General features: G+C 40.2%; 1 protein-coding gene across 1 annotated transcript; it reads right to left on the bottom strand.

Moving 5' to 3' along the window:
- Positions 1 to 11,815: 11,815 nt before the first annotated feature.
- xpnpep1 (X-prolyl aminopeptidase (aminopeptidase P) 1, soluble) lies at positions 11,816 to 24,389 on the bottom strand. Its single transcript, XM_034688607.1, has 20 exons — positions 24,275 to 24,389; positions 22,399 to 22,523; positions 22,008 to 22,071; positions 21,506 to 21,610; positions 20,104 to 20,196; positions 19,714 to 19,857; positions 19,338 to 19,433; positions 18,436 to 18,517; positions 16,116 to 16,326; positions 15,581 to 15,670; positions 15,433 to 15,483; positions 14,994 to 15,052; positions 14,518 to 14,595; positions 14,348 to 14,419; positions 14,119 to 14,179; positions 13,731 to 13,800; positions 13,054 to 13,227; positions 12,474 to 12,550; positions 12,290 to 12,388; positions 11,816 to 12,061 (listed from the first exon to the last, which is right to left on the bottom strand). The coding sequence occupies exons 2-20, from the start codon at positions 22,513 to 22,515 to the stop codon at positions 11,942 to 11,944; spliced, it is 1,863 nt and encodes a 620-aa protein (XP_034544498.1). The 5' UTR covers positions 22,516 to 22,523; positions 24,275 to 24,389; the 3' UTR covers positions 11,816 to 11,941.
- Between the last annotated feature and the right edge of the window lie 2,400 nt (positions 24,390 to 26,789).

Here is a 26,789-nt window from a genome sequence, read left to right on the forward strand (position 1 = left end):
AAGACAGGGTAAGACTCAGTCTGACCCCACCTTAATCCACCATGAGCATTGCACATCGCAGTATTTAGCTAGTTACAGCGGAGAGGAAAAACTTCCTTTAACAGGCAGAAACCTCGAGCAGAACCAGACTCATGTTAGACAGCTATCATGCCTCGACTGAGTTGGGTCTGGAAAGACAGATAGAGGGGAGTAAGAGAGAGAGGTGATAGTGATGAGACGAGTCGTAGAAGCTGTTGCCGCTGGAGTCCAGAACGTCCGCAGCAGGAGGACGTCTACGGCAGCTCAGAGGAATCTACGAGACAGGGGAGCTCAGGGACTCCAGAAAGGTCTATGGTTAGTAACTTTAATGGGACAGGCAGAGTTAAAGTAAGTGATGAAGGGGTTGGAGGGAAGGGGGTGAGCTAGGATCCCAGTGTGTCAGTGTGTCATTTCCCCCGGCAGTCTAGGCCTATAGCAGCATGACAAAAGCTGGTCCAAGCCTGATCCAGCTCTAACTTTAAGCTTTGTCAAAAAGGAAAGTTTGAAGCCTACTCTTAAAAGTAGAGAGGGTGTCTGCCTCCCGGACCCTGACTGGTAGATGATTCCAAAGGAGAGGGGCCTAATAACTGAAGGTTCTACCTCCCATACTACTTTTAGAGATTTTAGGTACAACTAGCAAGCCTGCATGTTGGGAGCGTAGAGTTCTAGAGGGGTAATAGGGCACTATGAGCTCTTTAAGATATGAGGGTGCCTGATTTTTAAGGGCTTTGTAGGTTAAAAGAAGGATTTTAAATTCTATTCTACATTTTATTGGGAGTCAGTGTAGAGAAGCTAACACTGGAGAGATGTGCTCTCTCTTCCTAGTTTTAGTCAATACTCGAGCTGCAGCGTTTTGAACTAACTGAAGAGTCTTTAGAGACTTATTGGGGCAGCCTGATAAGAGGGAGTTACAGTAATCTAACCTGGAGGTAACAAATGCATGGACTAGTTTTTCTGCGTCGCTCTGAGATAGGAAGTGTCTAATTTTAGAAATATTGCGCAAGTCAAAATAGGCTGACCTTGAGATTTGCTGAATTTGGGAGTTGAAGGATAAATCTTGATCAAATAGGACTTCTAAAGAAAACAATCAACACAAAGACTATCTACATACAAATAACAACAAACCAAAAAAGATTAATAAGAGGGATTCATATTTAAAACAATGATGAAAAGAAAAGAAGAGAAAGAGAGAGAGAGAGAAAAAAAACAGAATATTTATTTATAAGTTAGGAAAGTTGGGAAGGTATGTGTTTGTAAGATTTTTGATAAGAAGTCAATTTGACTTTTGAAAGACAACAGGGTGATTTTGAAAGTACAGGAAAAAATCAGTGAGGAGATGAGGGGTACACAGGGGTTTGTCCACAGGGGGCGCAAAAATTCACATAACACTACATTGCCTCACTGGAGCTTTAAATGACAAAAGTAAAATCAAAAGGGCTGCACACAGGGTGCTAGTGGCCTAGCGGTCTAAACGGCCCACATTCAGAGGCTACAGTTCTCGTTTCAGAGGTTGCCGGTTCGATTCCTGGCCGTGACCATTTCCTGTCTTCCCCCGCTCTCTCCCCACATTTCCTGTCTCTTTTCAGCTGTCGGATAAAGGCAAAAAGCCCCAAAAATATGAGTTGCAAATATTTTGAATTATCAGTTCATTGTTTTAACTCTTACTAACAATCTGTTGTGTTAAAATAATTCAAATTATTTGAACTTTTGTTTTTGTGTATGTATGCACAGTTTCCTGTAATGAAAAGATATATATTTTACTTCCTTTCATCTTGACTACACGTGTTTTTAAATAACTTATATATTTTTGTAAGTTGTAAGCCTTTGACATAATGATCTTGTGTTTTTCTCCAGTACATACAGTATATCCCCCACATTACTGACTTCTGTTGTATAATACAAAGCTCAATCAGCAGCAACTCTTTCACCACGTTCAGGAGCCGCTCAAACTCTGCGATATGATCACTGTAACACAAATATCACACACGTTACCCAGCAGCCTTTCTGTATTAAATTGTACTTCCAGAAATTTTACTGACAAGTGAAATAAATCAAGGCAGGACCTTCCCACTGAACCACATCGGAACAAATGGAGCACGCCATAATGCTAATTCCCCACCAGCCTCTGTCTAAACACAGAGGAGGGAGAGGCGGAGGGGGAGGTGGGGGAGGCCGAGGCCGTGAGGGATGGTCAAGAATTCACCGGCCGGTCAGAGAGAGCGGGGAGGATTAGAGGAGAGATGACAGATTTTACGACGCTTTATATCTTAAAGAAAATGTAGAATAATGCAGACACGTGGACAACCTTCTGATGCAGCAAGAAATGGTCTAAGCCGTAGAAATTGTGCAAAAGATGCAAAGGAGGAAGGTCAGGAAATGAGGGAAGGAAGTAAGGACTTATCACGAGGATGTTAGATCAAAGCCATGAATCTTTACTGAGGCTGATGTGGATTAGAAAAGCCTAAAATCTAGATGTATAACACAAAGTGCTGATGGTGCCTGATAGGGACCTTTGAGTGTGTATGGCAGATACTCCGAGGTCAGATATTAACGGTGTGTTACGCTGATAAGTGAGGTGCTGGATGTGGATCTGCTGTGAGAATGAGAACATGGATTAACTCTGGAATTTAATATTTTACTCACTAAGTTTCCTAAAGCTGACTTCCTTACAGATACACGTGGCAGCTCACCAAGAAGGCTTACTTTATATAAACACACGCTGAAATGTAATACGAGCAGCTGCTATTACTGTTCAAGGTCTCATAATAACATAAAACTGGTCCATGATCTGATGGAGAGAACTTTGGAGAAGTATTTTCTTTATGTTACGAAATCAAGAGCTGAGCTGTCAGAGTCTTCACCCTGCACAAGTTATTAATCAGCATCAGGATCACAAAATTGTAAATGATTCTCGTTCTTTCATGTTCAAAATAATATTCAATATCATGAAAATTAATGCATGCATATACATTAAATAGAGGATTTTAAACAAATAAAGACAAGCAGAAATTTTAAAAAGAGAAAACTTAGGACTGTTGGCCACGGCACACAAAGAAAGAGAGGTGAATTGAACATAAATATACATACAGTGTGTATATGTACGGTGACCTTTAATGCTCTGAAAGGCGCCTTTAAATAAAATGTGTTATTATTATTGATCATTTAAGTCCTAACATTCATACACACACATAACTATACACCCTTCATCACGAACACACAACCAGTCCAACCTCAGGGAAGCTGTTATTAGAATTAAAATGCACATTAATGTGTTTTTAAAGCAGAATTTCAAAATAAAAGGTCACTCAACTTCAACTGGTTCAAAACTCAGCCGCCCGTATCATCACACGCACCACCTCCATCCACCACATCACACCCATCCTGCAACAGCTCCACTGGCTCCCCATCACACACCGGATCAACTACAAAATACTTCTCCTCACCTTCAAATCCATACACAACCTCACCCCTCCATATCTCTCTGACCTCCTCCATACTGCCACACCCGTCCACACCCTCAGATCCTCCTCCTCCATCCACCTCACTGTCCCCCCTGCTCGCCTTGTCACCATGGGGAGCAGAGCCTTCAGCCGCTCTGCTCCCCAGCTCTGGAACTCTCTTCCACCTGACCTCCGTAACACTGACTCACTCCCACATTTTAAATCCAAACTCAAAACTCTTCTGTTTAAACTGGCTTACTCCATCTGACCACAACTCCTCTGTCCATTCACTTCAAACTTTTTAAATTGTGTTTTATATACTGTTTGTTGTTTAAACTCTGTCTGTTTTAATGTTGTAAGGTGACCTTGAGTGCCAAGAAAGGCGCCTATAAATAAAATGCATTATTATCATTATTATTATTATTACTCATAATCCATGCAAACAAGAAGAAAACATCAATACATTTCTTTAAACGGTGTATCTACATTTTTTAATTCATTTTCATTGTTAATATAATGTTCTGTTTCAGCCTTCTTCTGTGTTTCTTCAGCCTTACACAAAGTTTGATTATATCTATTTCTCAGTATGTGTCAGCATTTTCCCTTATAATTTCTACAACTAATTATATATCTGCTTTCATGACCGGGACGCTGGTTCTCCTGGTTACACATTTAGGTGTTTTTGTATCACTGTCACTAAAACATTTCTGCAAAAGTCTGACTAAGTTAAGGTAAAAAATTTAAATTGCTCACAGTTTGGTTAACAATATAAAATCTGAGAAAGAGAACACCTTTGGATGTGATTTATTTCCATGTGACTTTAAAAGGACAAGAGGCCGAGAGCTGAACCTGTGGTAATTAGAAATTAATTCAATAAGGTCTGCAGATCTAAACCAGATGACTCGTGTGTTTTAGTCAACTTAAAATTTTCAGTTTAACTAAAAAGGAGAGAACTAATGTAATATCTCTCTTTACTTTGTGTGCATGCTCAAACTAATACTTTATAATACTCTGACTTGTTTAAAACCTCATATATCTGAACGACACGTTTGGTTGGTGCAGGGTCATATGTTCTAAAAGCTTCAACAGTAATTAACATCCATTAAATAGTAAACTGAACCTGGAAAGTCCAATAATGACAGAATGAAAACTAAACAGGAGTAAATGTTATGGATGAACTTGTGCACATCAAAGCCGTTAATAGTCCACCATAATAAATATTATTTCCACTTCTGTGTGAAAAATATTTTTGTTCAGAGTAAAACAGAGAAACTCTGAGTGGGAACAACCTCGGTCTGGTTCCCCTGCTCGCTGGTTTATACATACCATCCTGCTCAAATAAACCCAACCAGCTTAATGCCACCCACAGCCTCTGAAACCCAAACATCTAAACTCTGTAAAAATGTGAAAATTAAACAAGCTTTAAAGAAAATTAGGAGGCTGATAAACAGCTATTTTAGCCTCAGTGTCACGACCTATTTCCTAATCTGTCAATCTCTCTGTGAGTCTTTGTTTTCTTTACTGTGGACCAACTTTAAATAAAAAGACTTCTACTGTCCGTCTGGATCAAACTGTCTGACTTCAGAAAGAGATCATCCCTACAGGGGCCGGACCGAGGTTCACACACAGGCACAGTCTGACACCTAGTGGATGATCTGTTCAATGCAGGTAGAATATCATGAAGAAGTGCAATCTTTTCCATCAGTTCTTTAAGAAAGTAAAACAAATGTTTCAAATGTTTTTATATTTTCATCATGATAATCATGGCCTAAAGCTTAAGAAATGTAATCATGCATCGCCATAGTTGTACAAAATAAACACAGTATACTATATATTCCATATTTTATGATGAGTCATTTAAATTGTTTGATTTTGCTACATCCAAAGTACGGTATTCGACTTGACAGAGAAATGTATCAGCCTGACATTCTTTTATTCTTTTTTAGAATGATTTTATTTAACCTGACAGTTTTCTTTGTTATGCAGATATGTGTCTGATGTATAAACTAATTCATGATCAGGCCCCACTACCACTTAAACAATGTGTGTTACTCTGCAGGAACAATCTTAGGGAGACCAGGGCGTCAGCAAGAGGAGACTGTGCACTGAGCAGCAGGAAAATGGAACTCAATCCTGACTCACATAAGAGACTGAACAAACCTCAGTGTTTTTAAAAGTACACTGAAATTATGGCTCAAGGAAAAAACAATCATGTGATCATCTGAATGCATCGAACTAGAGACAATGAAATGTAATTTTAAATAAAGTGTTGTTATTAGTGATGGACTGTGTTGAGTAGTCTATGTATTGTTTTATAATGTTTTTTATCATTTGTATTGTACATTCGTTTACATCTTCCTGCCCAGGGACCACAGATGAAAATTAGCTTATAGCTAACTCTGGTTTGACATTTTTGTTTTGCATGGCCCCTGTCAAATAAACTAATACATTTTTAAAAAAAAAACCTTTATTAAACCAGGTTGGTCCCATTGAGAATATCTCTCTGTAACTTTTAGGGCCTGTGTCCACCAACAGAGTTTTTTTTCACTGGCAGTTCCAAGGACCTCAATGTAAGCGTACTTTTCACCAACTGTTACCGTAACTAGATTGCAAGTGTTCCCACATAACTTCTGCTTCCCTCTGTTCTGACTATTAAGTCTGTTATAAAATGCTCTGTTTGACTTATATGTGCTTTTAAAGGGAGTTTTGCAAACTCAATATTAAAACCTTTGATATAAACTGTGTCGTAGCATAAGGAGCAGCTCTAGACCTCGAAATCTGACTATATTAATAACGTTCATGTTATATATAAAGTCCCGCTCCCTCTTGTTTGTTTTTTTTAAGTTATGTTTTGGGGCTTGCTTTTGCAAATGGCTGAGGCCGGGAGTTTAGCCTGCGATCGCTGCGACAATCACTTGCCTCTGTGTATGGGGCGCGTGCTTAGAGCGCCAAGCCAACAGGGCCCCCTCCATCCTGATTTTGACTTGTCAGTTAAGGAGAAGGGACACTAAAAAATGATGGTATTAGAATATTTCAATCTGAGAGAGCTGTGAGCACAGAGACCAAAAACTACAGACACCTGGGCCGTTTTTGAGCTTAGTACGCTGAGTGCTGAAAATGCCGAGCTGCTTTGGTTCTGCAGAGGAAATGGGCGCAGCACAAAAATGCTTTCACTGGACACAGGCCCTTACCTTTTATTAAAGTGCTCCATACTGCATCTGTTCATTCATCATGCAAGACTAAAATTAAATAATTAGTCATGTTGTTTGAAACAGTTTGTAACTTCTGTTCAAAATGCAATGAAAGGAGTCCATGTTTACACTGCTGTTGCAACTAAACAGCTCAGTGTAAGAGGAAGAATCACTGAGGCATCAATGATCACTCCAACCAAAAAAGCCAACAGCAGTGTTTGAATCCCTGACCAATCACGTAGCATCCTGGATCCTCCCCCCCAGAAACTCCAAACAGGTCAACGCAAAGGTCACTTGTAAAGAGGTAAACTTCCCTCAAAGTTCAGCCCAGCAGCTGCAGAGAAACAAAAACACTTTAATTAGACGCTCAACTAATTGCATAATATCTCCCATGATGCTGCGGGGTGAAGCGAAGCTGAAGGGAGAAAGGAGAATGCGGCCTTTGTTGCCTTTTTAGCCGGCTTTGGCTCTCCGAGTCTTTTGGAACCAGCAGCCTGGTTTCCTGACTGTAGTCCTGGTCCGTAAACACACAAAACAAACAAGGAGGATTTTAAATGCAACGGTTTTAAAAGTACGAGAGTCACAGCCAGAAAACACAACACTTTCATTTTGAGGTGTGTTTGGTTTTGAGCAACTTAGAGTTAGTTTCAGTTGCTATTGTTCCACCTTTGGTGAGCTTGATAGGAGGTAATATTTTTTTAGTGATAAATATGTGTTGTGGTGTTAGTTGTCTCTTCTCTCTCTCTCTCCCTCCTCTGTGCTCCCTACAGGTGATGCTCTCAGCCTCAGCAGCAGCAGCTCTCCTGCTTTTTATGCACTAATAGCAAACAAAGCAGAGAATAAAAGCAGGAGAGAGGAGACGCTCTGTGCCGATGCCAGTGTGTTGTTGGTGGGCGTCCTGCAGCAGGGTTTACTTCTTCAGTGGAAGGAGTGTTTTTTGTTATTTTTTTAGGCCTTTGTCATAGTTATTTGATTTGGTTATTGACGTAATTTTAGTTCTTAGTGGTTTGATTTGATTATCAAAGATCAGCGTCTCTTCTGTTGGTGTTTTGTGGCAGAAGCGTCTTTAAGTTGCTGGTTTTTACGTATTTTTGCAAATAAATCTTTGAAACCTGCTTATACTTTACTCCTTCCTTCCTTTCCCTGGATTAGATTTTTACTGATACTCCCCTCATCCCCTTACCATCATCAGGGAACATAATGGGGACGTACAATTGTCCTGTTTCAAAAGAAGAGATGGATAATTATTTTTTTCATTTTGATAATTTAAATCTAAAAGCTAGTCAGGAAAATGTCTTGACTGAACATTTTAGGACCTGTGTTTCATGGACTGGAAAATCAATTTAAACTAAACTTTTATTCATACTGTTTACAAAAGTAGTCATTGAATAAGTTTCAAGACAAGGGCACAATATGATACACTTTGGAGTTGCAGAAAGCAGCAACATTTTTGATCACTGGTCTGCTGGATGCATCAAACATCAGATGATAAAGATGGTTTTTATGAGCAGAAACTAAAGTTTAGTTTCAACAAAGCACTTCTCTTGTTCTCACACATTTTAGCTGCAGTTCAGGGAAACTCTCTGGTTTTGGGTCAGCACTCACAGTTTTTCACAAACAGGATAAAAGGCCCAACATGGCCCTTCCCTCAGAGTCCCCCCAACGCGCTGAACAGAATAATGAGCTGTAAACAAGGGGGGGAGAGAGAGGAGGGAGAAGAGGGGGTGTTGAACTTGAACTGAGGGGGTGACAAAAGAGGGGGGGTGTCTCCACAGAGACGGAGCAGAGCAGCTTCAGTCACATGGTTTCGTTTCCATTGAAACCATTTAGAGGAGGCTTGAAGCTCAGCCTTTAGTACCAGTTTTTGAGGCCGATGGCAGCAACATGAGCAGAGCCCGACAGGACGGGGAAATGATGGCCGACAGCCTCCATCTGAACGGGACGGCAGCTTTGGGACTACATGACGAGGACCTGAACACAGCTGCTCTGTTTGGTGGGTTGTTTTCTTTTTTGTATGAGTGTAAATATCATTGTATCGTCAGCATAGAGTAAGTGCAGGAGGATGTTTCTTCTCAGAGAGATTCCTGTTTTATTCTCTCCAGAGTTCAAAGTGTTCAACATTGTCATCATCGCCCTGGCCTTCTGTATCCTCACTGTGACCGGACTGTACTGCATCTCTGTCTGCTACAACCGCACCAGGTACAAATCTTTCACTCAACTTCACTTGAAGGAAAGAATATTTAAAAGCACTGCAATCCCTTTATTCTTAATCCAAATAAAGCTTCTTCTTCTCCTTCTTCTTCTTCACCAGGCAGTCAAAGAGGGCCCATGTGTATGAGAGCGCGGTGACCCAAGGCGAGCCAGCTGACCCCGTAGCAGTCAAAGCAGTGAAGAGGTCAACCAGCTTCATGAACCCTCTGGCCTTCTTCAGGAAACAAGACCCGGCCAAGGACAACAACAAGATCTATTACATCTACAGTAACCCGCTGCCGGTGGGGCTGAAGGAGGAGGAGGAGGAGAGCAGGAGCAAAGCCCTGCAGGTGCAGGACAAGCAAACTCTGAAAATGTCGCTGCCACTGTCCATCGAAGAGTACGCCAACGATCCAAGCAGCGGCGTCATCCTGGACCCGCCTATTTTTTACATGCAGCTTTAGAGGTTTGAGAGCCAGAAAGGTTTGATCTCTGCAGCTGCTGTGATAAAAAAATCATTATGCATATGCAATCAAAAGGTCGCTGCAGCTACTTTGTAAAAATGAAAATTCAGCGTGTAGTGATGTCATGAAGTCAGCAGAGTTTTCTCAGCATCAGCATGGAAATGACGACTTAATAACACAAAAACTACCTTTGAGACTTGGGCCAGAACTGGGTTTGACAGCTGAAGGTTTTGTAGGGACCATGAAGTCACTATCCAATGTTTGAAGACCTGCTTCTACCAGGAACATTTGATTGAGGTTGTTTTACTCACCACATCTTCAACACTGACTTATGAGTTCAAGGAAACTGCAACAGACAATCTCTGGTGAACCTTTTATCTTCTTGTCTTTTACAACTTTACTACAAGTGACTGCAGAGAAAGTTGCAAGGTTTTGAAAGGACGTGTATCTGATTTTGGACAATGCAGCATGACATCACTGATAGGAATTCTTAGCCGATTAAACTGTGACTATTTTTTGTCATCACTAGAGAGACATGCTTGTGTTTTGAAAGTTTGTAGTGATTCTAAGATTCCTTTTAGTTCGCATCTCTATTTTTTTGTATCACTGTCTGTGTATCAGTATGGACAGCGTGCCCCCATCTTCTCCCATTGTAAAAAAAAGTGAAGCCAAAATACCAATCACTACATTGCGTTGAAGCAAACACTCCTGGTTGTATAAGCTTACTGACTCTTGTGTTAGTGTTTGTAACATTTCTCTCACCGTCTCTCCTTTATTCTAACTTATCAACAGAGCTGTCAATCATGAGGTCACATCCTCTCTTTTAAACATCAAATAGCTTGTAAACGTAACATCTTCACACAATGAACACTTTCAAATCAGGATGAGAAGAAATGCAATGATAGAAAGATTTTGATGCATATTTTAATCTCTTAGTTTGAGCCATGCTCCATCTGTCATAACGATGGACTTGGTTTGTAAGACCTATACTGCAGCCAGCCACCAGGGGGGGCTCTGAAGGTTGTCCACGGTTTTTAAAGTATATGGCTGTTTTCGAAACCTCCTACTATACTAGCAGTACGTACTGATTTGGCCAAAATTCAGTAAGTAGTATGTGAACAAGAGCAAAATCTGCAGTGTGCAAAATCTACCCAGATGACGTATTGATTCAGGAACATGTCTCAGTCTGCAGCGGACCAGTCTCCCTCACATACTGTTTCCCACAATGCACAGCGCTAACGTTACACTTCTTTTAAATCATAAGTAATGCTAAAGAAGCAGTTTATCTATCAGCCTGGTCGTAATTTACGTGCGCTTTCTGAAACTGGAAATCCAGCGCCACCGCCCCGGCATCTTACAGATCAGATCCAACAGAACAGTCATACTACAGACTACTTTCAGACACAGTGTGCAGTGTGCAGTATGCAGTATGCAGTATGCAGTATGCAGTATGCAGTATGCAGTATGCAGTATGCAGTACTTACTCTGTAGGTAGTATTTAACTGGCGGTTTCGAAAACAGCCTATAGTATGTATCATGTTCATTAGCAGGAGGAAGAATGAGTAGTGCCACTGGTTTTGCTGTCTCGATTGTAAAATTCTACAAAGTGTAACACTGTGCCAGAATAAGCTAGCAAACAACAATGTAAACAACGTTTTTATATGCTTTTGCTAATGTTTTATAGGGTATGAAAAGTAGATTAAAAATGTGACTGCTCTAGGATAAATGCACTGTTGTTGTTTTTTTTAGTAGTGAACACTTTTTGTAAACAAAAAGCTAACCTTGTCACCTTACTACACAACCTTTGATTGTAAAGGTGCTAACATGAGGAGGATGCTCATTCCTAAAAAGGGACTTTCCTGTCATGAATTTGCATAAAATTGTCATTGCTTATTTCTGTAAATGTTTTATAGGACAGACTTTAACGAGCTCACTTCTTGAATGCCAGATGTCAACTTTCCCACTTTTCAAGGGACTACTTTTTCAACATCTTGGGATGGTTCCTGCAAGTAATTTAAAGGTGCACTGTGTAGTTTTTAGTAGCATTTAGCAGATCAGACTTGGGATAAATCGAATGGAATATTCATAGACATGTTTAAATTAGTGTATAATCACCTGAATGTAAAGATCATTTTATTTTTGTTCACTTAGAGTCAGTCTTTTATATCTACATGAGGAGCGAGTCCTCTTCCACAGAGGCCGCCATCCTGCACCACCAGGTTTCTACTGTGGCACAGAACGGACAGACTAGCAACACGCAAAGAGAGCGGTTGTTGTAGTGTGCAAAAGATCTTGAACACTTGAGGAATGGAGGATTAAACTCATGCATCACAGGGGCTTCTTGTCTTTGAAGGCTTCTGTCGCTCCACCAGTGAGAGGGCTGAGTAAGGAAGCGTTTCATTCTACAATCTGACCGCTACATATCTGCAAATATTCCCACTGTACCTTTAAAGTTCTGCATGATCTCAGAAATGCAGGCTATCTCTATCAGACACAGAAGTAAACACAGATCTTTCCTGTTTTTTTTAATGATCTTTAATAAAACTGCTGGTACGATGTGCTTTACAAAAGAAGCTGAGAGTGAGATACAGAGAAAGATATAATGAGTACAAGATCAGTCACACAACGGGGGGAGTCCTCAGACGATGGGCTGCGTCTCTCTCATCAGCCACTGCAGCGCGTCCTTCCTGCCCTGCCGCTCCAGCTCCGCTCCAACCACCTCCCGGCACTTCCTGTGGTACTCGTTCACCCAGTCCCGCTGCGGGCCGGAGACCAGAGGTTATCAAAGAGCCATCAACAAACAAGAGGTTATCTCTGAGCGCTCAAAGTGTAATAGGAGGCGCATCATGATAAGCTAACTGGACCCCTGATAGGTGTGCTATATTTAATGTGTCATTGTATTCTTATCAATAAAGACCTTTAAGATGCATTTTTAATATCAAGCTGTTACTTTGTCTTTCACTAAACACAGTATACGTTCTCTTACTTCCTTCTGGGTGAGCATCTCTGTGTTCATCATCTTGACTTGGATAGGAACCAGAGTGAGAGGATCAAATGTCAGACTGCCTCTGTTTCTGTAGTTGTACTGAACACACAGACGAGAGGACAGAGTCAAACACAAAGTCAAAAGTCTCTGTAGTTTTTAAATTTCTAATCAATGAAGGACTTACTTTTGGTCTTGCTGAAACAACAAGGACCACGTTTTCAATACGAATACCAAAAGATCCATCCTCGTAGTATCCTGGCTCTGGAAAAATGAAGACATGAGATTAAAAGTCTGAAGAGTTATCAAAAACACAACAGAAGGCAAACTTAGCAAGCTTTGTCTGACCTTAAAAGTGCATTTGTTAGTTGTGTTTTTGAACTTTTCTTCCCTCCACACAGCGTACGCTCAAACAAGTTTACATTTCGTGACATTTAGGGAGAATTATTATGTCTGGCGTGCTGTTGTGGCAGTAATGGCATTTTCAGGAAGCCTGCAGTTGATTCCATTATTCAGATACGATGTGATATTTGCACAAGGCTTGTAATTAACTTCCCCAATCTGAACTAACACCAAACACCATTCATCTGAACGTTACATGTTGCCTTCAAGGGATGAAAATTAATTTTAGTGCACTAAAAGATGTGAGGATGCTGATCCATGCTTCATTATTAAAGCACCAAGCTTAGGATTCTGCAACATAAAGATTTAAGTCTTGACTTTCATTACTCATGGTAGCTAAAATATACAGGATCCACATGCCGTACCATCACTGACGATCATGCCGGCCTCCAGAGGTTCATCAGCGAAGGTCTTGTAGCTGATTCCACACGGCCCCTCGTGGACGTTGAGGAAGCAGCCCACACCGTGTCCCGTGCCGTGAAGGTAATCCAGCCCCGTCTCCCACAGAGCTGCACGGGCAAACGAATCCAGCAGGTGTCCTGGGAGGGAAGGGAGACATTAGGCTATAAAACACTTTAACTTAGCTTCTAACATATTAGAAAGTCAGTGCAAGGATGGAGAATGACTATATTTTTGCTTTGCTGTGAGGTGTTTCCTGCTTCAGATACATCTGTGACCTCTCTTAACTTCACTGACAGGTCGTATCCTGCTCCAATGTTTAAAAATGAAGGTCAAATTCTCTGTAGGGTCGTGATACTGGCTTCTAGTTTAACACAGCCCACTGTGTCAGCGCTATGCAAGCAAAGTACGTGCTCAAAGTTCTGCAGCCCTTCTTGAGATCAGTGACACGGATCTGTGACCGTACAAGATCCAAACGCTCGGGGAATGATATGTTTCACTGTGGACCTGTGTTTGTCTTTAATGCACAAAACACAGAATGACTATTTAAGATGAATTAACACGTTGAGCTTCACTGTTTGACACAAAAATGTGATGTTTGTTTACTGCTATGATGTGTTCTTTGTAAAATAACGTAATGCACCTTTAGTTCCGTTTGGGAAAACAGCTGCACTGACAGCTATGTGTCCTTTCAGCACGTAGGTAAAGCATTCCTAGAAGAGAACAAGAGAGCAGACAACGTAAAAATAAAATGTGCACATGCACAACTCCACTTTCAAAAACTTGGGGTGTTGAATAAAATGTTAATAAAGATGGATTTGAGTGGTTTGCTAATCATTAATCTCTATATTTGATTGAAAGTAGTGCAAAGACAACATATCGGCATCTGATAGATTCATGAAAAAGATAAGCTCATTTCAAATCTGATGCCAGTAACACTTTTCTACTTAATGATCACGTATAGAAAAAGAGAATAAAATAACAAGCTATAAGCCAATTCAACCCTTACCCTAACAAATCTACAAACGTACCTTCTCAAAAGCAGAGGGAGTCCCAAAGTGCACGGTGCGTGTGACGTCAGTGGTTCCATCACTGTCAGAGGCAGAAAGAAGAAGAAGAATAAGAATATGAGAGTAAACCAAAACAGAGGCCTCACAGCTCCTCTGAAGCTTGTGTTGTAAGATTATGATCATCTGAACTGATGCATTCGACACATATCAGTGTAAGGGACCAATCTGAATGTTATCATGGTTTATTTACATGTACTGAGCTCCAGAGTCAATCAGGTACACTTCATTCAAAGAGAGGGTTCTGTTGGTTTCAGGCAGCGGCCTAAAGACAAAGAAAAAAACAGAGATGAAGGCTTCATGTGTATCTGTCATGAAACAACTGAGACAAGCTGGTGCAATATTTCAGTTCATCTCAGCTACCTGTAATGTATGATCGCTCCGTTTGGACCAACGCTGGAAATTGTGGGGAAACTTAGGCCGACAAACTCTTTCTGTTGACTGAAAGAAAACACAGCATGTTCAGAAACACAGCTCACAATATAAAGCACAACATTTATAAAGAGGGGATATGTTTGCTGATCCCCTAACTGCCTTAACATGCCAGAATAAACACTATTTTAATAATTTGTTAAATAAAGAAACTTTAAAATACTGCTAATACTCTGTAGAAGACACAAAAAACTTGGTAAGAGCTCCAGAGAACATCTTGCTGACCCTCTGTGACCACTAGAGGGGTGCATTACTCCACTAGAGTCACTATCACAACACATCACAAACAGCATCCATCACTCCACCTCTCAAGCATGAACGCTGACATGAAGTTAAACTGGATTAGCTTGACAATGAAACCAGGAAAACCCAAAGTGTGTTCTTGACACATCCATGGAAATAACCACCTGCGTAACTCTTCGGCCTTATCTGCAGCGGAGATCTCTGTCACATTGCCCTTTGGAATCTGTAAAACAAATCAAAACACTATTGCAGCATCCAGTCATGCAGAAAGCATTAAAGCAACACCAGCATATCCTCCAGTCCAGGCTGGGTGACACAAATACCCTGGGTTCCCACACTCAAAGTAATGGACATTTTATTAACTCTCAATTTAGGACTACTTTCTTCAGAATATACAGATACAAAACAGAAGTGGTTGGGTTAACTTAACCTGAGGAAATAGAATCTCTATAACAGCTTCTGTGCCTTTAAAAAATGTTTCAGCCTCTCTTTGTGCTGAAAATTACTCTCCCATCCTTGTTTCATTTTTTTTAAAGTCAAAGGAAACTGTGACACAGCTTTAAGTTCTCCCTCATGGGACTAAAAATAAGTGTTCAAATGTACCTCCTTTTCCAACCAAGCAAAGAGCTCACAGAGAGCCACTGCATCCTTGATCTGTGGGGAGAGAGCAGGAGATTTGAGACGGTAACAGAGGGTTTGTAAAGATGTCATAAAGTCAGTGACTGAGGGATGACGGTCCAAAGGTTCTTACGTGGGCCATTTTCATGCCTTGAATCTCAGTGGCGTTCTTTACGGCCTTGGCAAGGCAGAGAGGAGTGTAGGGAATCTGCGTCCTGTTGGCCTGAAACACATCAAGAGGGAATGTTTACACCCTTAGAAAATTAAGTTTAAAATTAAGTCCTGTCCTCCTGTTGTTTTATTCCTGCTTACTCTGCAGTAGATCTAGGAAAACTTGAAGCAGTGCAGACTCTGAATTAATGATGACAGCTGAAACACCATCATCCATGCATAAATTAAGTAATGATGCATACAGAAGTTGATTTATATAGATTTATGGACGAGTGACGCCAGCGAAACAGCACTGTAGGTCATAGGTGAGGGAGCAGAATCAGAGTATGCTATCATGAATAGATATCAGGATACAGATAATGAGGTCTACTTTCAGTATTGCACATTTTAAAAAATACAGATATCATTTCGGGGAGTTAACCACGCCAAAACATAACGAGCTGAAAGTTAAAGCTCAGTCTCTTTCAGTCGCAGTAATTCTGGTTTTGACCTCTCACCTTTGGGATGACCTGTGTGAGGGCACAGCTGGCCTTGTCGCAGATCCACACTTTGTCTTTGGGGCCTTGCGCGGCACAGATGGCCTGGAGCTCGGTGTAGACCGCCTCGTACGGGAACGTGTGGATGCTAAGCTCCGGTTTGCTGGGGGAGTCCAGCTGTAGGTGGTCTCTCAGTTTAGGTTCGGAGAGACGCTTTAGGTCCACGAAAAGCCTGCAGGAATGAAGAGTTGAGGATAAAAGGTAGTCTAAAGCCTTTTGCCTACATTATTAGATTCTAGACTTTAAAGCCTCTGGTAACCCAAATCAACAAAAACGTTCTACCTATGGTATTTATAGTCACATTTACATACTATCATATATATTTAAAATATTGGAACTGAACTTTGATATGTTGCATATGCTTGGCTCATTTCCCCAGGACAGGTTCACTAACTTTCCCCAGGACCGGTTCATGAACTTTCCCCGTGACCGGTTCACTAACTTTCCCCAGGACCGGTTCACTAACTTTCCCCAGGATCGGTTCACTAACTGTCCCCAGGGGACTGGTTAACTAACTTCCCCCAGGACCGGTTCACTAACTTTCCCCAGGACCGGTTCACTAACTTTCCCCAGGACCGGTTCACTAACTTTCCCCAGGACCAGTTAACTAACTTTCTCCAGGACCGGTTCACTAACTTTCCCCAGGACCGGTTCACTAACTTTCCCTAGGACCAGTTAACTAACTTTCCCCAGGACCAGTTCACTAACTTACCCCAGGACCGGTTAACTAACTTTCTCCAGGACCGGTTCACTAACTTTCTCCAGGACCGGTTCACTAACTTTCCCCAGGACCGGTTCACTAACTTTCCCCAGGACCGGTTCACTAACTTTCTCCAGGACCGGTTCACTAACTTTCCCCAGGACCGGTTCACTAACTTTCCTCAGGACCGGTTCACTAACTGTCCCCAGGACCAGTTCACTAACTTTCCCCAGGACCGGTTCACTAACTTTCCTCAGGACCGGTTCACTAACTTTCCCCAGAACCAGTTCACTAACTTTCCCCAGGACCGGTTCACTAACTTTCCTCAGGACCGGTTCACTAACTTTCCCCAGGACCGGTTCACTAACTTTCTCCAGGACCGGTTCACTAACTGTCCTCAGGACCGGTTCACTAACTTTCCCCAGGACCAGTTAACTAACTTTCTCCAGGACCGGTTCACTAACTTTCCTCAGGACCAGTTAACTAACTTTCCACAGGTCCGGCTCACTAACTGTCCTCAGGACCGGTTCACTAACTTTCCCCAGGACCGGTTCACTAATTTTCCACAGGACCGGTTCACTAACTTTCCTCAGGACTGCTTCACTAACTTTCCCCAGGACCGGTTCACAAACTGTCCTCAGGACCGGTTCACTAACTTTCCTCAGGACCAGTTCACTAACTTTCCTCAGGACCAGTTCTCTAACTTTCCCCAAACAGCTCAGAGTTTAGACAAACAGCTCTGCTGACACCCGGAGCCGAGCTCCTCTGCGTGCACATACTAAACTTCAGCCTCCTCTGCACCGGGCGTCTCATGGTCCTGATGCCCCGGAGACTACGGAGTGATAAAACTAATAAATGATAGAAGTCCTGATTCTGAAGTATTTTGTGACTCAGCACTCAGAGACCATTGTAAATGAATAATGTTCAGATTCTGGAGTTTTGATGTCTTTAGATTCAGAGTCAGACGGCTCAAACATGCAGGCTGTGAACTCTCTCTTGACCTGTCAATCAAAGAGTTAGGCCACGCCCACACAGTCCTGAGAAATGCTCTGACCTATAAAATAAGATGTTTTGGACAGAGTTTTTTCAGAGTTGTGGATGTTTATTTTCACTCAGATTTTTGTTGAAGCTTGATTACACATTACAGTTTGATATTCTATATGAATTTTAAATATTCCATTTACGTCCCCTGAGGCTTTAACATGAGTTTCATTGATCCCTTGTCGAATATCTAGAGTGTAATTATGTGTAACATCACATGCAGCAAATTGTACGCTACATATCTTTAAACTGCAAAACTGGATGAACCGGATTGTTTCACATCTTTTATGATATCTAATCTTTGAAGTCCAGAATTGCCTGCATGAAAATGTTTTAGCTTATCATGTTAAAGTTCCTGTTTTTAATCTACTATTTGAGTCTAACTGCTTATTGTTAAAGTGTGTGTTGCTGCTGCTCTTGGCCAGGTTGTATTAAGGTCATAAAAGACACTAAATGACTGAAATTCAAGGTGGAATCTTGATTTCCACCACCAGCATCAAGGTATTTAGTGGAACAGGGATTGTGTTTCACCTCATTCACCTTATTGTGTTCAACCCCACAATGGCATACGCGAAGAACACTGGGTTGTACTCGATGTCCGCACCTCGGAGGTTAAAGAGCCCTACAGAAAGGAAACAATAAACTGTTAATATTTGATATCACATCATAAGACTGTAAACACTTTGGTAATAACCTTAACATCTATTGCAACCTCTATAAGTCCTCGCTAAAGCCTCATCTTGGCGTTAAACCTCCATCTTCTTATGCTCAGACTGTCACTCATCCCCTTTAATGTATCGCACATTGAAACCCTCTGGTCTAAATGCAACCTCATGACAATCAGAATCAGCGTCACTCTAATTAACACAAACTCTCAGACCCGACAATCAGCCTCAAGAGCCCATTAGGTTCGCTGAACAAGGTGCTCAAACAGGCATCTAGAGGGACACCCGTGTATCCCTGGGTCCTTGGATCGTGATCTTGTATCAAAGCGGACTTATGTAAAAGGAGTGATGTCGGTGTCAGTGATGGCTGCAGCTTGTTTTACCCACACATAAAGCTAACTCTATCATTCAAAGTGACCCTCTGAGGTGTTTGTGTCTGTTCCATTAGCACAAGAAGAGAATGCAACGGACGTCTTTACAGAATATCTCCACCCATAGCCCGGGGCCTGTTAAACCGCACCCTACGGCTGTTACTTTAAGAGTTGTTGCAACACATTGTTGAGATTTACAATGTGGTTACAGGGAAGAGGTCAAAGCAAATTGGTGGTGTCTAATTAAATGACTGATTGATTTAATTCCGAGGACTTTCAGAAGATGTTGAAGTTATGTAAGAACCAGTCTGAAGGAAAAGATGACTCATGGAGTTCTCTGTAAATGTTTGTTATAAAGAAAGCATCTCAAGACTTCTGTGACTGCGTCTAAAAGTGTCCTCCTTACATGCGATCTCGTCCAGCGCTGTGGCAACAAACCAGGTGACTTTCCTCTCCGTCATCTTGGCTCGTAGCGTTGTGATCTTGTCTTGCCAGGACATACCTGCAGAAAGACGAGATTCTCATCAGCAAGGCACTGGAGCAAATTCAACTTCCTTTTCAAATTGAGCAACAGTGAAGCGAATATTTCATTTTTTCCTTCTTAGATTCAAAGATTGAGAAAGATAATATCACAAATATTTAACACAAACCAGATCGTTCAAATTCCCCATCACAATAAAACATGAATATCTTTATCTTTTTTTTAAAATAGATCCCTTATGTAGGGCACTGTATAATAACTGTGTATGTAATAATTGTGTTAATCCTGATCCAGTACTCACCGGTGTAATCTAATCCCAGGGTCCGGAGCTGTGTGCTGGGTCTTTCTGGGCGGTCTGTCCAGACCACATCGATCAGGTTATCCTGCACCGCCACCAGAGAGTGGCCGGCGCTGGTCAGAGCCTTGGACATGTTCTTCCACTGATCTGAAATTAAACATCAGTTTATATTGAGATGCACAAATAAGTAATGATATTAGTGACACAGTCAGAATGATGTCCGATTTGAGGTTCTTGAGCTTGTTAGCGTGTTATACATTGTTTTATAACCGCAGCACATTTCCTGCTCCGTCCTGTGAAGAGTACAATGTTCATACGGCGCTTACTGTCAGTACGTGCTCTGCTCTGCTGGCTGAATACCTTCACTAGAAGCACAGCCGAGACACGACTTACCAGCAGCAATGATCCAAGGATCCACTCCCACTTTGGAGTTCTCTGGCAGGATGCTGATCAGCCAGTCCTCCTGAGAGGGAGTCTCCTTCAGTCCTACATATGATCAGGAAAACAACAAAATGATAAGACTCAATGCAAAGACAATAAATATTCCACAGTTATCTTCATATGTCCATCATATGTCAGCATATGACTCAAAAAAAAGAATTCTGTCTAAGAAAATTATTGCAAATAAGTGAAAAACCATGTTTGCAGAAAAATGTATTATTCTCTTTTGTGAGGGGCTCTCAGTTTTGACACTCTCTGGCTGTTTTCGAAACCGCCTACTATACTAGCAGTACTTACTGATTTGGCCAAAATTCAGTAAGTAGTATGTGAACAAGAGCAAAATCTGCAGTATGCAAAATCTACCCAGATGACGTACTGATTCAGGAACATGTCTCAGTCTGCAGCGGACCAGTCTCCCTCACGTACTGTTTCCCACAATGCACAGCGTTCGTTCTGCTTTTTATTTTCTGTTCTTTTTTTGAAGGGGGAACTCAGTTTTTGTGTGCTGTGATAAATCATTAAACTCCATATAAACCACTTATTCACTTCTTAAACCATAAGTGATGCTAAAGAAGCAGTTTCTCTTTCAGCTTGTCCGTTGTTTACTTCCGCATTCCGAAACCGGAAATCCAGTGAAGTCTGGCCCAGCATACTGCAGACCAGGTCGAACAGAACAGTCAGACTACATACTAAATTCAAACACTGTACGTAGCAGGCAGTACCTACTGCCTACTACATTAGTAGGTAGTATGTAGCAGGCCATTTCAAAAACAGCCTTGGGCTCAAGTTCCCTGTGCTGACTCATTAGTTCACCTTCAGAGTTAGTGAGAGGAGCTCTTCTGTGATCCCTGCATTGTATAGTGAGCCGAAGCACCAAAAAACCTCTCTGGGAATTTTGCCCTCTCTTTTTAGATCTATAAGAAACTACTTAGTGGAAGTTGGGCGGGTCTTTACCCTAGTCTTTTAAGGTATCTCAAGCAGCCCTTTAGTTCTGTTAAAGGGTTTTCCTGGGTCTCTGTCATACTTTGGTTTCCAGTCAGTTGCTCTGCAGCAGTGGTTTAGTTTCTCTCTTATCATTGTAAAACTGTGTTTAGGTTTGTTTTAGGTCTCTTGATTTAGCTTTCTTTATTTTGGTTTTCCCTCTCCCTCTGATCGCTTGCAATTTTTATTCCTTTTGGAAGACTTCAAGAAACCCTGAGTCCCACACCCCCTCATCCTGACACTACTCTCAGAATGTGTCACTTATACTCTAACCATGTCATTCACTTCTTCATCAGTGCTTTTATAACAGTTTATTGCTAAAGCTACAAATGTTTTTAATCATATACAACAGAAGCAACAAGTAGGACTTTACCCATCTTCATGAGGGTCCAGTTGTTGTCCATCTGCTGAGTGGCCTGGAGGAAGTATCGTCCATCAGTCCACATTGCAGCATGTTGCTCTGTGACGATGGCTGTACCTATATGTCACAAAACACAAAGAGGATCTCACCTTTTCAAACATTGATTGATGTTGGATGGATGAAAACTTAAGTATGCAAGAAAACAGTGATGCACCAGAGTATTACTTCAAGTATCTGCAGTTGTTTAGCCAGATCTCAGGAGCAACATATAAAGTATCTGCATTAGAAGTTACAGCTGCAAACAGATGAGAGTGATTGAGCACCTTCTGAACCCTCTTGCAGAAATGCAAACATAAGCCACCTTACAAGACATTGCACATCCAGAGCTAACTCCATTCAGCTGTAACTAAACTGAACATGACACGAGACGATCACACTGTCACCCAGCTGCAATAACATCTTGGCTTCTGTTCAGAACAATTACCTGCATATTACCACAACAAGATAAACTTACCTGCAGAGCCATTGAACCCGGAGATGAATTCACGTCTACAGTCACATGGTGCTATGTATTCACTCTGAAAGACAGAATAAGGAGGAGAAAGGAGAGAGAGAGATCAAACTCATTAACAGTCAACTAATCAAATATTTAAATGCCACCTTCGCTGATCTTCTCACACCATGTCTTGTGCATGGAGAGGGGAAAGGGAGGAGTAGTGGGCAAAGGGCCATAATTAACTGGGAAGGTCGATTGAGATGATTAGAAGTTACAAAGGTAGCATCTGTGGCACTGAAAGCTTCTGCACACATGTCCAAACTCAGGTTTTAGGAGCTTAAATATTAGACTATTTTGGCTATTAGGTCATTTCTAAATGTAAACATATGTTGTGTGTGATCTCACTTACCTGATGTGCATCTCCAGAGGGGACAATGTAGGCCTGTATTGGCTCAGAGATGTATTTACAGTTCTTCATGACCTGGCGAAGCTGCCTGAGCAGCTCTCCCGTGATCTTTGGAGACATGCCGGCGTCTGTACGAGAGAAAGTATACGACACAACAATTTAAGATTCAATTACAAGATGCATTTCTAAATGCCACACTTGATACTTCCAAACAGACAAACGACTCTTCATTGTAAGATAAGCTGAATGTAAAATGTTCAAATGAATCTTACTGGCATTTATAATATGCAGGAGAACCTGTTAAACACTGAAAACCACTCATTTTAAATAACTACCCCTTAATAACAAGGACCCGGCCTTTCCCTTGTCTAGCCCTGTATAACCCACCCTTATTATCCATAGGTTACCTGACTTTTGTGAAGCCATACCGTCTTCAGCAGACTAGATCAGGAAAGCGTCTGACTGATTCCTACCTGATTACTAACGTGGAGCTCAAAGTCACAGTCCACACCTGGATCTTTAATCTGTAACTCATTATCTACTTTTACAGGAGTTAAAGGTACAGTGTGTGGAAAGGGGAATATATAACAGTATTGCTCAACCCCTGGAAAAGAAGCTCCTGCGCTGCATGAGAAGTATGATCTTTCCTTTATCGAGTAATCTTTGTGTGCACGGTGTAATGTTTGTTCATTGCTGCAGTAGAAATGCTGCAGAGCAAGATGGCGGCCTCCATGGAAGGGGTCCCTCTCCTTGTGTAGATATAAAAGGCTCATTCTAAGTTAACAAATACCAAATCCTTCTTAAATAAGGTGATTAAGTGCCCTCTTCCTGATCTCCGGGGACTTCAACCATGTGTTTTCTACATAGCTTATTCTGTTGTCTGTACATACTTTTACTTTTACCTTGTAAAGCACTTTGGCCAACACTGGTTGTTTTTAAAAGTGCTATATAAATAAAGTTGACTTGACTTGACTTTTATTATCATTATTTTCATTGTGTTTGAATGTATTTCTCATTAATTACTTTCTTCTATTAATATTATTTGATATTCCTACTTATTGTATATAGGAGCAACTCTAATGACTGAATTTCCCCCCAGGATAAATAAAGTATTTCTGATTCTGATTGTAGACTCATGGAAACATACTTATGAATATTACATGTCTGTTCTGCTAAATTCTGCACACTGCACCTTTAATTATTGAACGAATTGACCAATTAGCTTGTATTGGCAGGTCTGTGACCTTTTTCCCTTCCACAATCTCCCAACATAAAGTCCAGAGGAAGAACACTATCACAATCCACATCAGTAGAAAAAGGTGTAAGAGCGGACCAATCAGGTTGCAGAAGCCTCCATCGATGAGCTCTCCTATTGGCTGAGCAGTCCGCATGCGATTGTTGTTTACAAGTTGGTATTAGATATAGCACTCCCTGTCTAACCTCTTTATTAGCAGATAGGAAACTAAAAAGAAAGGTGTTCTTCCTCTAGTCTGACAGGAAGCTATAAAACCACAACACGTGCGGTTAGGTTGTTAACTTGAGTTGATACAATGATAGAAAGAGGCGAACACACAATAACTGATTCATTCAGTGTTTGTGTTCGGAGTGGGTGTGGTAGCACACGCGGTATAGTTTGGATAATGCAGAGTTACTCGCGGGTATATTGTTATACATGTCGTCTCAAAGTAACTGTCTTCCTCTCTGCTTGGATGATGGACTATAATTGATACTGTGTTCGTGGTGAGCGAGTCTCCCTGAAGTGAAAACAGTAAACATCGCGCTCCCTCTGAAGCAGCAGACTAAAGTTCGCTAACCTCAGCGAACCTTAGCTAACGTTAGAGTCCCCACAAACACAGAGAGTGAAATACTGAATACACACCCGGTGGTTTCTCCTCGGAAATAAGACTGATGGGTCAGGAAAAGAACCGATCCTCTACCAGCTTGGACCTTGTGTTAAATTACAAAACAGGAGGCTGCCATTTCTATGTTGACGTCTGCGGTCACGTGACTGCTGCTTCTTCCAGTAGACGCGCAGAAACGCGGACTCGCCTCTTTTCTCTGAGCGAGGCGAACACTGAGGAGAATAACAACACATTACAGTCTGTTATTATAACACATTTCATACTGTCTATGATAATAACACATTATATAATAACACATTTCATACTATCTATGATAATAACACATTATATACAGTCTATAATAATAACACATTATATACAATCTATGATAATAACACATTATATACAGTCTATGATAACACATTATTTACAGTCTATGATAATAACACATTATTTACAGTCTATGAGAATAACACTTTATATACAGTCTATGATAATAACACATTTATATAATAAAACATTTATACAATCTATGATAATAACACATTATATACAGTCTATGATAATAACACATGTCATACTGTCTATGATAATAAAAATTTTAAACAATCTATGATAATAACACATTAAATACAATCTTTGATAACACATTATACAATCTAAGAAAATAACATTATATACAATCTATGATAATAACACATTTATACAATCTATGATAATAACACATTTATACAATCTATGATAATAACACATTATATACAGTCTATGATAATAACACATTTTATACAAGCTATTGTAATAACACATTATACAATCTATGATGAAAACACATTTATACAATCTATGATAATAACACATTCATACAGTCTGTGATAATAAAACATTCATACAGTCTATGATAATAACACATTCATACAGTCTGTGATAATAACACATTCATACAGTCTGTGATAATAACACATTCATACAGTCTGTGATAATAACACATTCATACAGTCTGTGATAATAAAACATTCATACAGTCTGTGATAATAACACATTCATACAGTCTGTGATAATAACACATTCATACAGTCTGTGATAATAACACATTCATACAGTCTGTGATAATAACACATTCATACAGTCTGTGATAATAAAACATTCATACAGTCTGTGATAATAACACATTCATACAGTCTGTGATAATATCACATTCATACAGTCTGTGATAATAACACATTCATACAGTCTGTGATAATAACACATTCATACAGTCTGTGATAATAACACATTCATACAGTCTGTGATAATAACACATTCATACAGTCTGTGATAATAAAACATTCATACAGTCTGTGATAATAACACATTCATACAGTCTGTGATAATATCACATTCATACAGTCTGTGATAATAACACATTCATACAGTCTGTGATAATAACACATTCATACATCCATCCGTCAATTATCTTGACCGCTTGTCCCGTGAGGGGTCACAGGGTTCCCCGCTGGCATGGTACACCCTGGACAGGTGGACAACCTATCACAGGGCTATCACATTTATACAATAACACATTTTATATAAAAACACATTATGTACAGTATGTGATAATAAAACATTATATACAGTCTATGATAATAAAACATTATATACAGTCTATGATGATAAAACATTATATACAGTCTATGATAATAAAACATTTTATACAGTCTATGATGATAAAACATTATATACAGTCTATGATAATAACACATTAATACAGTCTGTGATAATAACACATTTTATATAACACATTATACAATCTATGATAATAACACATTTATACAGTCTTTGATAATAACACATTATATAATAACACATTTTTATAATAACACATTATACAGTCTGATAATAACACATTTTATAATAACACATTATACAGCCTTTGATAATAACACAGGGCTACACAGTCTAATAATAACACATTTATACAGTCTGATAAAAACACATTTTATATAATAACACATTTATACAGTCTGATAAAAACACATTTTATATAATAACACATTATACACTCTGATAATAACACATTTTATATAATAACACATTTATACAGTCTGTGATAATAACACATTTTTATAATAATACATTTTATAATAACACATTATACAGTCTGACAATAACACTTTTATACACTCTATGATAATAACACCTTATATACAGTCTGTTATAATAACAAAGTTTATACAGTCTATATAACACATTACTATGGAAGAGGATTAGGGCCACTGGAAAAAAGATAAAAATAAGGTGAAATATGTATTTATTTATTCATTTATTTATTATTCTGAGATTAAACTCAGAATTCTGACTTTAATCTCAGAATAATAAAAAAAATTATTAAAGAGGCCCAAGCGGCAACTCCGCTCTCAAAATATGAAGTCCATGCTAAAAACTGCAATTCATTGAGCATCCACTTGAGGCTGGCTGCACAAACACCAGAAACCACATACGCACCAATTAAAAAAAGACGATCTTTACAGCATTAATAAACATGTTTACAGCCTGCTTCAAAGAACGGCTTGGCTC

The sequence above is a fragment of the Notolabrus celidotus genome, chromosome 7 (genome assembly GCF_009762535.1).
Source record: "Notolabrus celidotus isolate fNotCel1 chromosome 7, fNotCel1.pri, whole genome shotgun sequence".
NCBI classification, from domain to species: domain Eukaryota; kingdom Metazoa; phylum Chordata; class Actinopteri; order Labriformes; family Labridae; genus Notolabrus; species Notolabrus celidotus.